At 53.3% G+C, this 17,192-nt stretch overlaps 1 protein-coding gene across 3 annotated transcripts; it reads left to right on the top strand.

Annotated features, from left to right (window-relative positions):
• The first annotated feature begins 1,544 nt into the window (after positions 1–1,544).
• Positions 1,545–16,755, top strand: MFSD6 (major facilitator superfamily domain containing 6). Of its 3 annotated transcripts, none has more exons than XM_023762143.1 (3): positions 1,545–1,715; positions 3,995–5,608; positions 15,784–16,511. In XM_023762143.1, exons 2-3 carry the CDS (start codon positions 4,044–4,046, stop codon positions 15,821–15,823), a joined length of 1,605 nt encoding a protein of 534 aa, XP_023617911.1. In that variant the 5' UTR covers positions 1,545–1,715; positions 3,995–4,043; the 3' UTR covers positions 15,824–16,511. The 3 variants fall into 3 exon arrangements, with proteins under 3 accessions (XP_023617911.1, XP_023617910.1, XP_006098460.2); XM_023762142.1 differs by lacking the exon at positions 15,784–16,511 and adding an exon at positions 6,033–6,932; XM_006098398.3 differs by lacking the exon at positions 15,784–16,511 and adding an exon at positions 16,548–16,755 and having other exon boundaries at positions 1,551–1,715.
• The last annotated feature ends 437 nt before the right edge of the window (positions 16,756–17,192 follow it).

Raw genomic sequence — 17,192 nt, 5'->3', positions numbered from 1 at the left:
CTATATAGGATAGAGGCCTGGGGGCCGGCTGGTTTGCCCTGAAGGGTGTCCTGGATCAGGGTGGGGGTCCCCACTGGGGTGCCTGGCCAGCCTGGATGAGGGGATGATGGCTGTTTGCAGCTGGTCACACACCCTTCAGGGTGGGGGTCCCCACTGGGGTGCCGGCCAGTCTGGGTGAGGGGCTGAGGGCTGCTTTCAGGCTGGTGGTTGTTGACTGAAGCTCCCAACCGCTCCTTTTTTTCTTTTTTTCTTTTATTCTGGGCCAGCTTTAGCTCTGGCTCTAGCTCTGAGGCTTCCACTGCTGATTGCGTTCTAGAATCGAAACAATGTATAACTCCAGCTCTGAGATCCCGGCCGGCTGAAAGCTGGTTTCTGGGGTTTTGTTTAGCTTCTATATTTGTTACAAAGTTTCTTAGAGTTGCAGCTCAGAGGCCGGCAAGTCAGGCGGGGAACGTTGGAGTCTGCAGTCACTGGAGCAAGCAAGCCTCATGTTCGCTTCCAGCTGCCTGGCTGCCGGCCGCCATCTTGGCTGACAGTTAATTTGCATAAGGATATGCTGATTAGCCAATGGGAAGGGTAGCGGTTGTACGCTAATTACCATGTTTCTCTTTTATTAGTGTAGACAAGTAAAATGTACACAGTGTTCCCGCAGGGACTGTATTGAATGAATAGTCATTCCCTGCCTGGAGGTGCGCATTCCAGTCCATGACCCTACACTGTGGACATGGACGTGGATGTGGATGTGGACGTGAATCCACGCGCATCGCCGGGTAAACTGGGGGGAGGGGCAGGGAACCCCAGGACACTGGCGGGGAAGAACGCTCTAGAACACGCACAATGAGGCCCGGGATGTTCATGAAAAAGTCCAAGACCACGACCACCACCAACAGCAGACGTTCATCCGTGAGCAAACTCCTGCGTTAGAGAAGACCTGACCCCTCTGTGAGTCAGTCCCCTCGGGTTTGTGTTTTATCCCCGTTTTACGAAAAAGAGGCTCGGAGAGGCACTGGTTTGTCAGAGCCAAGAGAGCAACGGGAACTTCTCTCTTTGCTTCTGAAAGTCAGTTTGCCTCTGGGCACATTAACCTTGAGTGACTCCTTATATATATGTCGCCATCAGTGCTGGTCAGTATTTCTCGGGAGTTTACACGCGTAGAGAGCAGTATCCTAAGTGCTAGATCCTCCCGGAAGGGGTGTATGATCCAGTTGGGCAGACAGGAAGTAACTATAAAAAGAGCAATAAATTCCCTTCAGTCCCACAACAGCTCGGGCGGAGGGCACCTGCGGAAGGAGAGGGAGGAGTCAGGAGCACATCGAAGTTCATGCTCCTCCAGGTGTCGGGAAGATTGCGTAATGAACAGGCCCTGTCTGTGTTTATCACAGGACGTTAGCGTGGACAGTTCATGTTAAGACTCTACAAGAAAACGGCCAAATGTCCGGAAATCCTTAGGGGGATGCAGCCGCTAAACCTGCCCATCCGTTCCCACACTGAAGTCAGAATGATCTTTGTGAGACACAAACGTGACCCTTACGCTTTGCTGTTTAATTCTCGTCAGTGGCTTCCATTGGGCCCAAAAGAAATGGTTCCCACACGTTTTTAGTGTCGTCAGGCACTGTGCTGAGCAGGACCTCCCCGCGGGAAACGATGACGGTGCCCCTCCACTCCCTGCGATCACCTGTCTTCTCTCCGTTCGGTCACTGTGTCACCCCAAAATGGTAGGTGATGGGACCAGGCCGTACATGATGCTTTGAGACTTTTCCCATGATTCTTCTGAGATTCATCCGGGTTATTGTATGGGGCAATCGTTGGTTCCTTTCTATTGCTGCGGAATATTCCATGGTGGCTGCACCACAGTTTGTTTAACCATTCATCCACCGAAGGACGCCTGGGTTGTTGCCAGTTTGGGGCTGTGTTAGGAATACAGGTGCTGTAAACATGTGTGTTTATATGACGTAAGTGACCCTTTCTCTGGGATAAATATGCTGGGTCCTGTGGAAGCCACGGCTTAGATTTATAAGAAACGGCCCCATTTTACAGCCCCACCAGCAACGAGCAGGGAGCTTGATCCTCGGCATCCGTGTCGGAATTTGGCGTTGTCACGATTTTTACTTTAGCCGTTCACACAGGTGTGCGGCGACGTGTCATATTTTTAGTTTACATTTCCTTAATGATGCTGAACATTTGCATCTGTATATCCTGTGTGTCCTCTTGGTGAAATGTCTCTTCATGTTTTTGGTCTGTTTCCTAATTGGCTTTTTTATTGTCGAGTTTTGAGCGTGCTTTATATATTGTGGGTAATAATCCTTTGTGGAATATGCGGCTTTCAAATAGTTCCCCACCTGTAGGTCCATCCTCTTAGCAGGGTCGTCTGCAGAGCAAAAGTTAAAATTTTGACAAAGTCTGAGATTGTGATAGGGATGGTGTTAAACCTGTAGACAAATCTGAGGAGAATGGAACATGACATGTCTCTCCATTGACTTAGACCTTTGTTTCTTTCACCAGCATTTTGCAGTTTTCAACACACAGTCCTGTAGGTTTTGCTAACTTATAACTCATTCTTTTAGCAGTTGTAAGTGGGATTATATTTTAAAGGTTGGTGTCCGGGGGCCATTGCTGGTCTACAGAAACACAAGTGGATTTTTGTGTGTGTTTGTCTTATATGCTGTGAACTTGTTGAACTCACTTCCTGGTTCTAGAAAGTTTGGGAGATTTCTTGGGATTTCCTCCCTGGACAGTCATTTCCAATAAAGACAGCTTCTGTCTTCCCTTTGGACCTGGGTGACTCCTGTTTCCTTCTCTTTCCTTATAGCGCTGGCTAGGGCTTCCAGCTCCACGTTGCCTAAGGGTGGTGAGAACAGTCTTGCTTTGTTCCCTGTAGAGAGAAAGAGCTCTCTGCCTTTAACCATCAGGTGTCATGGTCTCTGCAGGTTCCACCACGGTGACGTTCGCCTCCGTTCCTGTTTTTCTGAGACTTTTCATGAATGACTTCTTCATTTTGTCAGACGGGTGATGGGACCCTATTTTCTTCTTCTTGGCATCTTGATATGGTGGGTTATTTCGATTGGTTTTCCAATATTGCACCTTGAATAGACCCATCTTGGTCATTATGTACAATTCTTTTTATATATTTCTAAACTCCCTTTTCTAGTACTTTGCTAGGGATTTTTGAATCTATATTCATAAGGAATATGGTTCTGTAGTTTTCTGGTTGTTGGACTTTTTTCTGAATGTAGGGTTCTGGGTGGGCAGTTCTTTCAGCACTTAAACACTGTTGGCCCCTTCCGTCTGGTGTCCATGGTTTCTGATGAGAAACCATGGGTTTGGAGTTGTTTTTCTCCTATTGGTAAGTTGTAATTCCTGTTATGCTGCTTTCACGATTCATCTTTGGTTTTCGTTTTCTTAAACTGCAATCCCTGAAAGCACACCTGGAGAAACGTGTGTAACATCCGCCGCCGGAGGCTGCTTCCTCACCACTGTGCCCCCTCACGGCTGCAGCACCAAGGCCTGGTACCAATGGTTCTCGATCATCTGGTTGGAATCAGGAGCTGCTTTCTGTTTTTCTCTGGAAACGGAATGGGCGGGGCTACCTTGATTTCCTAAATATTCTAGACTTCCTAGTTCAGTGGCTATGTTTGAGCAGTAAAACCTAGAAACTAGAAATACTATTTATTTTCAGTTCCCTATGTGGTTTAGACCTAATCCCTATCCTTGGGCGTTTTTGGTAGGAATCCGTGAAAAGATTCGAATGAACCTGAGCTATCAGCCTGTCATCGGGAGATGCGATTAGTCAGTCAGTGGCCAGAAAGAACATTTGATGTTTCGAAAGCTTTTTAGAGTCAGTGTTGTATGGCGGCAGGTGACCCAGGGTGAGGATTCACCCCCACCGTTATTCTTAGCTGTCGTTTGAAACGCCTCTGCGTCCTGCGAGATGAAGCTTTGTGCTCACACGTTAGCGGTGTCGTCACTAAGCCATCCTTTGCCTTTTACTCTGCAGACCAGCAGCCAACACTGTGAAGTGGCACTTCCGATGGTGGTGACCAGCCATGGCGGCCGATGATAAAGTGGCCATCCTCACGGATGACGAGGAGGAGCAGAAGCGGAAGTACGTGCTCGCTGATCCTTTCAATGGCATTTCCAGGGAGCAGGAGCCGCCGCCTCACGAGACCCCCTCGTCCACAGCCACGGAGGCCGCCCCCGAGGAGGAGGTGGACTGGATCGAGAGACACTGCGTGAAGATCAACAACGACCTGCTCATCTCCAAGGTCTTCTACTTCTTCTTCTACGCCGCGTACGGCTCTCTGTACCCGCTGCTGCCCGTGTACTATAAGCAGCTGGGGATGTCCCCCAGCCAGAGCGGGCTGCTGGTGGGCATCCGCTACTTCATTGAATTCTGCAGCGCCCCCTTTTGGGGCGTGGTTGCGGATCGCTTTAAAAAGGGCAAAATCGTCCTCCTCTTTTCCCTTCTGTGCTGGGTTTTATTCAACCTGGGCATCGGCTTTGTCAAACCCGCGACCTTGAGGTGTGTACCAAAGACTCCCCCAACGGCCCGCCCCGCCAACGCGAGTCACCTGCTAACCCTCCTGCCAGCGAATTCCTCCTTCCTCTCTTCCCCGACGCCGCCACCGCCACCGAGGCCGCGGGAGAGGAGAGGCCTGCTCCTTGCCAGTGGGCCCACGGCGGCCGGAGACACCGGGCCCAACGTCACGGAGCCTCTCACCTTCCCAACAGCCGTCGACAGGACCAGCGCGCGCACGCTGCCGCTGCCGACCGAGGACGCGACAGACCTCAGCAAGGACCTGACCTTGATCCCAAGCACGGCAGCCCCTGCCCCCCCGGGGATTGTCACCAGAGAGCCCACCACTACCATCGTCACTACCACCAGGGCTTTACCTTCTGACCAGGTCACTCTGGTTTACGACCAACAAGAAGTGGAAGCCATCTTCCTGGTGATCCTGGTGGTGGTCATCATCGGAGAGTTCTTCAGTGCCTCTTCTGTCACCATTGTGGACACGGTGACGCTCCAGTACCTGGGCAAACACAGGGACCGCTATGGGCTGCAGCGCATGTGGGGCTCCCTGGGCTGGGGCCTGGCCATGCTGTCCGTGGGCATCGGGATCGACTACACCCACATCGAGGTGCTCGTCCACGGGAAGGGGTGCCGGCCCCCCGAGTACCGCAACTACCAGATCGTCTTCATCGTCTTCGGGGTCCTCATGACCATGGCCTTGATCGTGGCCACTCAGTTCCGCTTCCGCTACAACCACTTCAAAAGTGACGAGGGTCGAGGCAAGGAGGTGGAGATTGCCCCGGTGGAGAGAGGCAGCCCCACCGAGTCCGCCGAGGAGGTGCCCGCCGCGGGCCACGCGCAGGCCGCCAGCTTCTGGGACCTCATCCGCCTGCTGTGCAGCGTGCAGTACGGCTCCGTGCTCTTCGTGGCCTGGTTCATGGGCTTTGGCTACGGCTTCGTGTTCACCTTCCTCTACTGGCACCTGGAGGACCTGAACGGGACCACCACCCTCTTCGGGGTGTGCTCCGTGCTGAGCCACGTGTCCGAGCTGACGGCTTATTTTTTCAGTCACAAGCTCATTGAGTTGATCGGCCACATCAGGTAGGAACCTTGCTGCATGGTCTTATAGCTCCTGGGGCACTGGACCTTCCCTTTCCATGGTCTTATAGCTCCTGGGGCACTGGACCTTCCCTTTCCATGGTCTTATAGCTCCTGGGGCACCGGACCTTCCCTTTCCATGGTCTTATAGTTCCCGGGGCATCAGACCTTCCCTTTCCATGATCTTATAGCTCCTTAGGCATCAGACCTTCCCTTTCCATGGTCTTATAGCTCCTGGGGCACCGGACCTTCCCTTTCCATGGTCTTATAGCTCCGGGGGCATCAGACCTTCCCTTTCCATGGTCTTATAGCTCCGGGGGCATCAGACCCTCCCTTTCCATGGTCTTATAGCTCCTGTGGTCACATGGGTGGATATGATCATGTGTGTTGGGGTGAGAACAGGGCTTTCTGTTGCTTTCTCTTTAAGAAAGAAACGAAAGGAAGGAAGGAGGGAGCCTCACTGGATTATCTAAAACCAACAAGCAGAACCTGCTGTGTGCTCTCAGCAAGGAGCCTGGGAGTGAGTGCTCCGAGGCGCGGGAGCACCAGCTGTGGGAGCACCAGCTGCAGGAGCGTGTCACCCTGGGCCTCCGGGGCCCACCCATCGCGGGCACTAGCGGAGGGGGCGGAAGGGGATGAAGAGGGTTCTGTTTTCTCAGCCTTCGGTGATTCTTGGCCACTTGCTGACACACAGACCTCGACCTCCTGGGGTACAGATGTCTGCTCCGTTCAGTGGGCTGTGGTGTGGCCCCCACAACCCCCACTTCCTGCGAGTTCGTGGAGGAAAACGCTTTTATCAGTTTCCTGATTATGACACGAGTTTCTGTGTTTTTATCTGCCATGAACACATGGGGCATTTACACATCCTCCTCCTCCCCCCTAAATGCTCCATGGAACCCTTTTAGCTGAAAAAACGAAATGCCTGGCTCTCCTCTGTGTGGTGTTTCTCCCCCTGGTGTGTCGGTGTGGAGTGGGTGGGGCAGCGCCTGGCTCTCTGAGTCCTGCTTCGTCACTGGCTCTGCAAGGAGCAGCCAGCTCCCCGCCAGGCGCTCTGACCTCACAGGCAAGTCTGGCACGGCTGCTCCTAACGTTGGGAGTTGCCGTAACAGATAAGGCCACTGTGTGCGTCCGCGTGTACAGGGCAGTCTCTGCACCTGCTGTTCCTGTGAGAAATCGGGAAGGAGAAACAGACACGGACAAGACTTGAGAAACCCTGATCTCTCTCTTCATGTCCCTTTTACTCACTGACGAGAATATGTTATCATTTAAAGTTTCAACCTCGAACCATTCTTTTCCCCAAACAACTGTACTTTTTTTTTTCTCCCATGTTTGGTTTGGTTTCGCTTTGGGAGGCTGGGCCCTATCCCTTCTTTCTCAAACCTTTGACCCCCTCGTGGTCACTGAACAAAGCCAGGCCCCGTGGGGGTGGTTCCCAGACCCAAAGTCCCCGGGCACACTCCGGGGGCCAAGCTGCAGACGGTGCTACAATATTAAGGAGGTGGGATGACCTTGGCCTCGTCCGGGTCATGCGTACGTTCTCCGAGTCGCAGAGATGAACTAGACAGTTCTCAGCCCGGGTGCCTGAGTGCCATCTGCTTTCGCTGTTAAAACCAGTCGTTCGTGTCCAGACAGCGACCCGGCGCGGTCTCAGCAGCGACAGGAGCTCCCAGATGCCATCATTTCATCCTTCAGTAGGATTACCTGCATGTTGACTCAGTGTAGGGTGTGCGTGTAGGTTCTCAGGTGCTAACAGAAGCTTCGTCTCTGCCCTTGCCTGTGGTTGGAGGCTCATTTTCTTCATGATAAAACCCTAGCAGGTTTACTGTAATTTTGGTAATTGCGTGAGCTTACCCGCGTGTTTTCTTTCCTAAGCATTCGGAGTACTCACCAGTTAGAAGCCTACGGCTCCCTTAGCTTTTCTGGTTTTATGTACAGCAGGCATCTTCCTTTTCTTAGCGATGTGGGGGAGAAGGCTGGGGTCACACTGCTGCTCCCAGGGGCCTGCTGGGATTCCATCAATTTGTGATCACTCACCTCTTTGGCATTTTAATTCCGTCCATTAGGATGTATTATCTTAACTACGTTTTAAGGGATTCTGATAGCATAGTGAGATTCTGCCCCTGTGTTCAGGTAGAATGCATATGGGTGTGTTTTTCTGGTGAGAATTTTGGGGGCCCCGTCAGGTGGTGGTGGTTGACTTTGGGGGTTTGAAAATGTGGTGGTGACAGTTTAAACTTTTCCTTGGAAAAACATCAGACGTTAAATAATTGATGAAGAGAAGTTATCTTTCTGCGAATTCATGGACATTATGTTTCCCTGGATGGAGCATAAGGAGTTCTCTGTGGCTCCTACCTATGCAGATGGTTTTCAGCATCTCATTGGGAGTTTGTTTTTAGGGGTCAGCACCACCAGAAAAATTGTAACTACCCTAATTTCCACAAATTACAGTTCATACCAGAATAATTTTTGAAAATACAATGCCCACTTTTGATCCACTTAGTATTTGAACAGCTCTTACTGTTGGGCCCAGTTTTTCAGGGAGTGGCCTGTCTGTCGCCTGTCTGTCTGTGTAAACACACACACACACACACACACACACACACGTGCACACACACGCACACAGGCACAGAGTAAATGATTTCTTTGATTTTGACCTTGGATTTTGTCCTTTGGGACGTGGCTTTCTCAGGCAAACAGGAAATGCTTAATATTTCCACTAAAAGACGTAAATTCTTTTGACTTGAAATCACAAGGCTTTGGGATTTACAGCAGGTATATTTCCAGGCTACTCCCTGTAAAGATGATAACTGGACGCCTTTCACTAGAAACATAAATGCATCGTAAGGGCACACGCAATACCTCGCCAGATGTCTCAACAGCTGTGGGTGGTGATCAAGACACATGGCAAGGAATCACTGGTAAATTTGTCAATCCTTGCTCGCCAGTATTAGACCACCACCTATGGTTTCTGATTTAACTTTGCATCTTAGGGGACACACTCGAACCTACTCAGTCAGCTCTGACCTCGCCTGGAGGTCCTTGCACTGCTGTCAGCGTGGCCAGGCCCGGTCCTGTGGGAGGGGTGACATATTAACCATGACTCGCCGTTAGTTATACTTAAGAGGAGCCACGTACCCACATGAGCCAGCCGGCGGCTGGGCAGGAGGAAACACAGGATGCACACCGGCAGGGAGGAGCACGCGGGCTTTCTGGGGCCTGCGGAAGCCCCGATAGCGGACAGGGGTGCACGTGTGTTCCCTGAGGAAGGGCAGTCAGACCACAAAGGAGGAAGCGCAGCTGGGCTCGGGGAGGCGCGTGGAGAAGGCGGGGTTTGCACTGCCTGACAGGTCTGAGAGGCCGCGGTTAGAATGTCTTCTTCTTCTTCTGTTTCTCATCCTCTCTCCCTGTTTCTACCCCCTCTTTGTGCCATTTGTCATCCCAGACCCACCGGCTCTCGGGCCCTCTCCTCGCCGGGCCGGGCAGCGCCCTGACGCTCAGGCCTCCGCCTGGGCTCCCTCGGGCGGGTGCTGCCCAGCGGGCCCACCAGGAGCTCACAGCTCCCGGCACCCAGACCCTCACACCGCCCCCCGAGGGTGCGCCAGGCGCTCAGACCTCAAGGATCCCCAGTGGCTCCCTGTGCGGCCCAGGCTGCCGAGTGCCATTCCCGATTAAGAGACAGAAAGATGGTGGCCTGAACCAGCCCTTTTTTCCTCCTCAGTTCTTAAGGGAATGTGATCTCTTCCGTACACACAACTTTGACCACAATAAAAACAGTGTAAAGACCTCGTTTTCATAGTGAATTGGAAATTATTAGGTACACGTGCTCTAAAGGAGCCAGGGTTACTCCGTGCTGTTGAGAAACCAAACCCTGCCTGTTGTTCAAGGCAGGCTTGAAGAATTTAGGCTGAGAGGATCCCAGTGACAGGACGCGGAGGTGAGCACTAGGAGGAGGGGGTTGGAAAACCAGGGGCCTGAGGCCAGGTGGGTGCTGGAAGGAGGAACAGGCACTTCATCCTGGGCAGGAGGGACCCTAGCAAGGCGCAGAGTAGGGGAGGGCCACGGAGTTCACTGTTTGCACTCAGTGGCAGTGAGTGGGAGCCCACCGAGTGAAGGCAACACGGGCCTGAGCTGCCGCGGGGGCAGCAGAAGCCGAGGGAAGGGGTGGGTTTGGAGGTGAACCTGGCAGAGCGGGTTGGACGCAGAAAGTGAGGTGGAGACCTCCACGCTTCAGCGCGGGCTCCACTGGATCCAAGAGAGAGTTCAGGAGATTCAGGACTGGGGAGCCCTCTGCAGGCAGCGCTGGGGCTGTTTAGCTCGAAGTTGGACCGCCCAGACGGGAATGTCTAGCACAGTTGACGGTCATAAGCCCGGAGCATAATGGAGAGGTGCGGGTTGGGGGCACGGGTCTCCCCCAGGAACACGGATAAGGTGACAGGCAGGTACCGCGGAGGAAGAGCAACGGGCTGAAGAAGGTCGGTTACGGTTGTTTCTCACATTCCTGGTCGTGTTGAAATGGTGGCCTGTGCCTTCTTGCTTGGAGCGAGTTCCCTCAGACGTAAGCGTGCTCTGTTACGAGGGATCGTGCTGCACGCTGTTTACTGAACCCGGGCCCACGTCTCGCTCCGATGCCGCCGCCTGAGCCAGGCCTCTGGGAGTGTCCGTGGGCTGAAGACACAGCAAGGGAGAGGGGGAAGAAAAGGGAAGAGGGATGAAAGGAACAGACGGGGAGAAGGAAACGCAGGAAGGGGAAGGGCTGTCCTTCCTCGGGGAGATGCTCCTGTGCTCATGCCTGAAAGGCCGTGTACGCGGTGGGTACCGCGGGGCGTGGCGTCAGGCTGCCTGGCCAGCACCTGGCTCTGCCCGCGAGCCTGAGGCCGGGGACACGTCACACCAGCCTGTTTTGTCGTCTGTAAACAGGGAGCGTCACGGTGCCTGCCCCCTAGTTTTTTATGAGGTCCGAGTGAGAGAAAGCATAGCAGCTGTTCAGAACAGTGCCTGGCGTATAGTAGGTGCAGTTCCTTTTTTTTTTTTTTCTGTTTGTCAGTCTTCCGATATATTATGTTGATCGTGACTACAAGACCCATGGAATTTGATGAAAATACAGTGACTCTGTATAATAGTTAAGGCTGCCAAGTTAAAATGTTTGTGGATTTCAAAATAACTAACATTCCCCTCAAAAAACATCGTGGTCAGTTAGGATTTCCTCCCCGATAATTTCTGACGCTGTCGACGGTGCATGTCCTCCGTGGTGCCGCTGCTGAGGGCTCCGGGCAGTGAGCTGCCGTCTCTGCAGTCATTGGCGCACAGGTGACGGTAATGACAGCTGTCATTGCTTGTACGTGGGTAGATTTCTATTTGTCTGTGCCTTTCCCACTTTGCCTGCAGTGGCGTTGATACTCCTTTGTACAGGAAAAGCCGCTTAGAGCTACTTCAAGTGTAGATTCTCATTATTAACCTATAAGCTGTCGGGTCTCAAAAAATAGAAGAGTTATGATCAAGAGCTGAAAGGGTGTGATTTGTTTTTGCAGCCTGTTGGAAAGAACATCTTTGCAGAGAAATGTGCTTCCGTATGATGTCATGGCTGCTAGGCTGAGTGGGGAATACAGCCTTACTGTTCCTTGAGCTATTCATAGTTCAGAACAAAAGGCCGTTGTTGGCAGGGGGTGCAAGTGAGTAGGTCGGGGGAATGCAGTGATCAGTGTCATACTGGCTGGTTTTCTCCTCTGCTCGGTGGCCCGAGGCTCTCACCGATTAAAGAGCACAGGGCTGACTCCCAGTGGATGTGGTTTCTGTGGTTGTGGACCACCCTTCTCACCATCTCACAGCGTGGCTCAGTGGCTGAGCGTCGACCTATGAACCAGGAGGTCACAGTTCGATTCTCGGTCCGGCACATGCTCAGGTTGTGGGCTCCATCCCCAGTGGGGGCCGTGCAGGAGGCAGCCGATCAGTGATTCTGTCTCATCATTTATGTTTCTATCTCTCTCTCTCTCTCCCCTTTCCTCCCTGAAATCAATAAAAATATATAGAGAGGGGGAAAAGTACATAATTCACTATTCAAACTCAAAATCTACAGAAATATATTCTCTAGACAATGAAGGGCCCTGTAATCAGAAATTTCCAAGATAGCCATCTATCATGGTTCGGTTTCTATCTCCTTCTCGGTTTGTTTATGTGCTAACGTAACTAGAATATGGACACACACACACACACACACACACACACACACACACACTGTATGATACTACGACCAGGAAGCCACTGTTTTCAGAGACTTACCCAGAGGTTCTCAACAGCAGGTGTGCAGAATGTACGGGGGCATTTCCCGTTGTTTCAGAGACTGGCATTCAGCACACAGGGGTCAGGGGCCCTAACGCCCCCTCGGTAAGGAATCAGTCCCGTCCGTAATCCTGGTGGCCACGTGAGAAACGCCCTTTTCAAGAGAACAGTTCTTCTTTTTGCTGTCATCGTTTATCAGCTTGGTTGAGATTATGTTACGTGATGTTGCTGTGTTCTCACGGCGTACTTGAGCAAGGCTGGCTCCTCTAAGTACCGAGATAAAGAAGACACAGCCTTGTCCCCCGGGCACTCCGCCCCTGCGTGCGAGTGCAGCTGTGACCGGCACCGATGGAAATGGGGACAGAGGGACGGGAGGCAGCCGGTGACGCTGGGAGACCTGGGAGGTCCCCTGGAGGGATGACTGGCACAGGTCACAGGGCGGGGGGTGGGGGGGGGGCTCTCACAGGGAGAGGTGCCAGGCAGAGGGCCTGTCTTGGGAAAAGGGAGAAGTAGGCCCTCCGCGCGGCCACGTCTAGCGAGGCGCCCGCTCTGGGCATGCGGCGTGGCCGTCCAGCCCCTGGGTGCTCGGTTGCTGGCCCTGTGGCCACGTCTCCCTCCGACTGGCTGCTTTGCTGCCATTGAGGCAGGAGACGGTGCCGTGACGGCAGCTGAGAGAATGCCAGCCGTGTTCTTTTTTAAAAAATAGATACGTTTTTTATTGATTTCAGAGAGCGAGGGAGAGGGAGAGAGAAATAGAAACATCAATGATGAGGGAGAATCTTGGATCGGCTGCCTCCTGGGATCGAGCCCGCAACCCGGGCATGTGCCTTGACCAGGAATCGAACCGTGACCTCTTGGTTCACAGGTCAACGAGCAACCACTGAGCCACACCGGCCGGGCAGCGATGCTCCTTTTAAACCAGCCAGGCCTGCGAGTGGGGCACAGGATGGCAGGAGACGCCACCAGGAGGGGACACGAAGGGGGCGGGACAAGCGGTTGTGGAGCGTTGCAGCCTGCTCTGCTGGAGGGGCAGGGACTCCCCGCGGGAACTTTGCAGTCACATGGCATCCTGGGGCTGGTTGGGGGGGGTATGAGAAACGAGGGGCTTTTCTAGGCTAAAATGTAACTCTTTCAAAAGGCCTAAAGCTTATATTTTAATCACTTTCTAAAGAGCTTGGAGGGAGGTACTCTGCTGCCTTCTTCAGCAAACCACAGGGCAACGGGCATTTCCCGTTGTTTCAGAGACTGGCGTTCAGCACGCAGGGGTCAGGGGCCCTAACACCCCCTCGGTAAGGAATCAGTCCCGTCCGTAATCCTGGTGGCCACGTGAGAAACGCCCTTTTCAAGAGAACAGTTCTTCTCTTTGCCGTCATCATCGTTTATCAGCTTGTTTGAGATTATGTTACATGATGTTGCTGTGTTCTCACGGCGTACTTGAGCAAGGCAGGCTCCTCTAAGTACCGAGATAAAGAAGACACAGCCTTGTCCCCCGGAAGGGGTGACTGTGCTGAGATACGCCTCATTCCTGGGAGGACCCCGCCGCTCACGCCCCTGCGGTTTTACCGTCAACCTGGGTCCCGTTCCCTCTCCGGTCATGCTCTTCCCTTTCGTTGTCCAGTTATTTGTAACCGAGGTGCCCCGGACACTCCAGGGACAGCCAGCGGTCTCTCTGCCCACGTGACTTCATTTTGCCATGACCCCTCTTTATTTTTTAAATATATTTTTATTGATTTCAGAGAGGAAGGGGGAGAGAGAGTGTGATGTAAACATCAATGATGAGAGAGAATCATCGATCGGCCGCCTCCTGCACGCCCCCCAATGGGGACCAAGCCCGCAACCCGGCCTGTGCCCCTGACCGGAATCGAACCAGGGACCTGTCAGTCCCCAGGCCACGCTCCATCCACTGAGCCACACCAGCCAGGGCATGACCCCCTCCTTAAAGGCCTCTCTCCAGATACAGGTACTCGCAGGTGCTGGGGTTTAGGACGTGGGTCTTTAACATATAAATGTATTTGGGGGGGGCCACACACAATTCACCCCAGAACAGTGAATAACATGGCGGTTTAAATATTCCGCTCAGATATTAGAGATTCGGAGGTTGCTGCGATACTTTTCAGTGGCCGCTCCAAAACACATGTCCACGCCTTTCCCTCGTTACAGGGCAGAACGCTGCCTCCCTCCCCGCTCACGGTCCCATCTGGCCGTCTTCCTGAGTCACGGCTGCCCCAGGACGGCTGGCGAGGAAGGAAAGCGAGGACTCCTCTCTGTTTTGAAATTCTGGAATAAAATGTTTCCAGGAAACAAGAGGGTCCTTGGTTACTCTTCTTTAAAATAAGAACAACAATAACGAGGCTGCCATGTATTGAGTGCTCATCTGGGGCAACTCCCTGGGCGGCAGTGATCTGAACGAGCGGGCAGAGTAGACACCGCCCCTCCTCAACATGAGAAACGGGGCTGGGAGAGAGGGAGGGATGAGCTGGATACTCCTTACTGGGCGTCTGCTCCCTAAGGCGCCGTGGGTCCTGAAGGGCTGCAGCCGGCCATCAGAACGTGGGACGGAGTGAAGGGCACATCGACTCGGAGCCGTGGGCTTGGTCGTGGCCCCTGGAGGCCCCGGGGGCCCAGCAGTCAGGCCCCAGCGGCTGAAGTGCACGCGGCAGGGCCTGGAGGCGAAGCCCAGTCTGTCCCTTAGCCTGGCTGGCGGGCTCGGCTGCTCTAGGCCGGGGCCTTTGGGCTGCACTGAACAGCGGTGGTCCTGGTAACCCTGACGCAGGATTGGGCCTAGAAGGACGGTGGGGAGAGGCGATGCGGACACAGGAAGATGTATTAGCAGTTTTTTATGCTGGGAATCTAGGAAAGTATTACTGCGAGCTGCCTGGGATGGCGACCCTGTGGTCGTCCCCCCGCCGGGCACTGGCCCATCTCGGAGCTTTCCGAAGCTCGGTGCCCGGGGCCCAGAGGTCATCGCTGAAGGCGCCCGGGCCTCCACCCCTGTAGCTCTAACAGTTACTGAGCAAATCCAACCAACAGCCAAGAAGAACGGACGAGCCAGGCCAGGGCTGGCAAGCCGCAGCCATGGGTACGTCGGGCCTCTGTCTGTTTCTGAATGGCCCGGCCCAGGAACCACAATGGTCTCTGTAGTTTTAAGGGGTTGAAAAAAGTCACGAGGAGAATATTTTGTGGCGTGAAAGTCAGGTGAGGTTTACATGTCGGTGTTTGTAATTCAGGTTTTGTTGACACAGCCAGCGAGGTCGTTCACTGACTTAGTGTCTGTGGCTGCTTTCACACCCAACAGAGCCGCGTGGTCGAGGAGGCCCAGAGCCCTGGCCTGCTGGCTGCGTGGCCCGCGTGGGACTGTTTGCTGTCCGAGTCAGGCTAAGTCGGGCTCCCGCACGGGGCTGGCGTAGGACGTAAGAAGGAGACACGGGCGTGTGTAACTTGTGTGGCGTATTTTGCATTGAATTTCCCGTGGGCTTTTTTGCTTGTTTGTGTCCTGGAGGGACCCTGGTTGATGGGTCGTTAGCAAGTTTGTTGAGCAGATGTTTTATCAGAGAGGACTCAGACATATGCTTTTCCCTCAAAACATACAAGTACAAAGAACATCATGTCTACAGACTATAACCCAGACCTTTCCAATACCGAGACCTCTGTCCCTTACCCGCTTCCTATCCCATTCCCACCCCTCAACCTTTCTCTTTCTTTTTTTGTTTTCTTTCTCCCACCCGCCTGTCCCAGATCTGCAGTTAACACCAGCGGAGCCTCAAGCATCTCCTCCCCCTGATCCAATGTTTGAAAAAGGGCCATATTTATAGGAATGATTTCAACATAAAAATGTAGTTGAGCGCTAGAGATGAGGAAAATACCACTGACTGTCATATTGGTTTCTTTCTTTTACCTTCTAGCTTTCACCCATCTGAATCTAGAAAACAAGGAAAGCACTGAGGTTAGGAAAGCCCACGGGAACTGGGAAGCAACAGGAGAGCGATCTCCACCATCAGGCTGTTTTGTGCAGAGCAGCGGCCCGCCCCGCTCAGAACGAGCGCGTGTGACCTTAGATCCTTGGACACACACCGCTGTGGCTTTGCCTATTTTGTTTTCAGCCGTGGTTTGGTGGTGCTGTTTGCGAGGGGGAAGGCAGCACATGACCTCATGCTTTAAAAACATAAACAGGGAACTGGGAGGAAAAAGTATTTGATTTCCAAAGGTTATTCTCCATCATTGGCTGGTGGCTTGGGTGACCTTGGGAGTGTCCTTGTGAGACGGCTTGGTGTCTCGGGGATTGCCAGCGAGGCCACGTCCAGTCACGCTCTCCTTCCCATCCTGTCCCTCCCCTCGTGGGGGGGGGGGTCGCTCCTCCCAGGCGGGTGTCCCCTCCAGCCCCGGAAGGAAGCCGGCCGTCACTGCAGATGGCGGGGTGCCCGGACCCACTTACAGGGCCCTCCTCCTGCACTGATGGAGCTCAGGAAGGGATGTTCACCTTTATACCGACCAGCGTGGGAGAGGCCAGGGCAGATATGTCAGAAGCGACCCTCTTACTCCCGAGAACCACCCCCCTCTGCTAAGCCCGGAAGGCTGTCTGGGTGATGGGTGTTGGGAAAATAAAAGCGATGCCTGCATGTTCTGTATCCTACACCCGGGCCCGGCTCACTTTCCTCTGCGTCCCCAGGGTTCTGTACATCGGCCTGGCCTGCAACACAGCGCGCTACATCTACATCTCCTACCTGGAGAATGCCTGGACCGTGCTGCCCATGGAGGTGCTCCAAGGTGAGTCCCCCCCCCCCCATTGGGTTGTTTCCTGCCCGAGTGCAGGCGGGTGGCCTCGCAGAGGAAGGGAGGCGCTGCTGTTTTGTCTGATTTGAGGTGGTTGCTAAGGAAGAGGTGGCCTCCGTGGCCCTTCAGTTATCCGAACGCTGCCTGTGTGTGTGGAGCCAGAAAGGGCTGGACTCGGCCCACGCCCTGGCGATTAAACACAGGAAGAGGAGCTGAGAATAGACTCCTGTGTACAATCGCTGGGCGTGGACATCCGGCCGTGTTCTTTACATTCAAGGGATCTGTCGTGTAGAGATTCTGGTGTTTTGTTTTTGTGGGTCAGCTACGCTCAATGACAAAGCTGTCATACTTACTTTACAGCAGGGGTCCTCAAACTTTTTAAACAGGGGGCCAGTTCACTGTCCCTCAGACCGTTGGAGGGCCGGACTATAGCTTAAAAAAAAAAACTATGAACAAATTCCTATGCACGCTGCACATATCTTATTTTGAAGTAAAAAAACAAAACGGGAACAAACACAATATTTGTATTTGCATGTGGCCC

This window comes from Myotis lucifugus, unplaced genomic scaffold, assembly GCF_000147115.1.
Source record: "Myotis lucifugus unplaced genomic scaffold, Myoluc2.0 scaffold_234, whole genome shotgun sequence".
Lineage (NCBI taxonomy): Eukaryota > Metazoa > Chordata > Mammalia > Chiroptera > Vespertilionidae > Myotis > Myotis lucifugus.
This window is presented reverse-complemented; position numbering and strand designations above follow the sequence as displayed.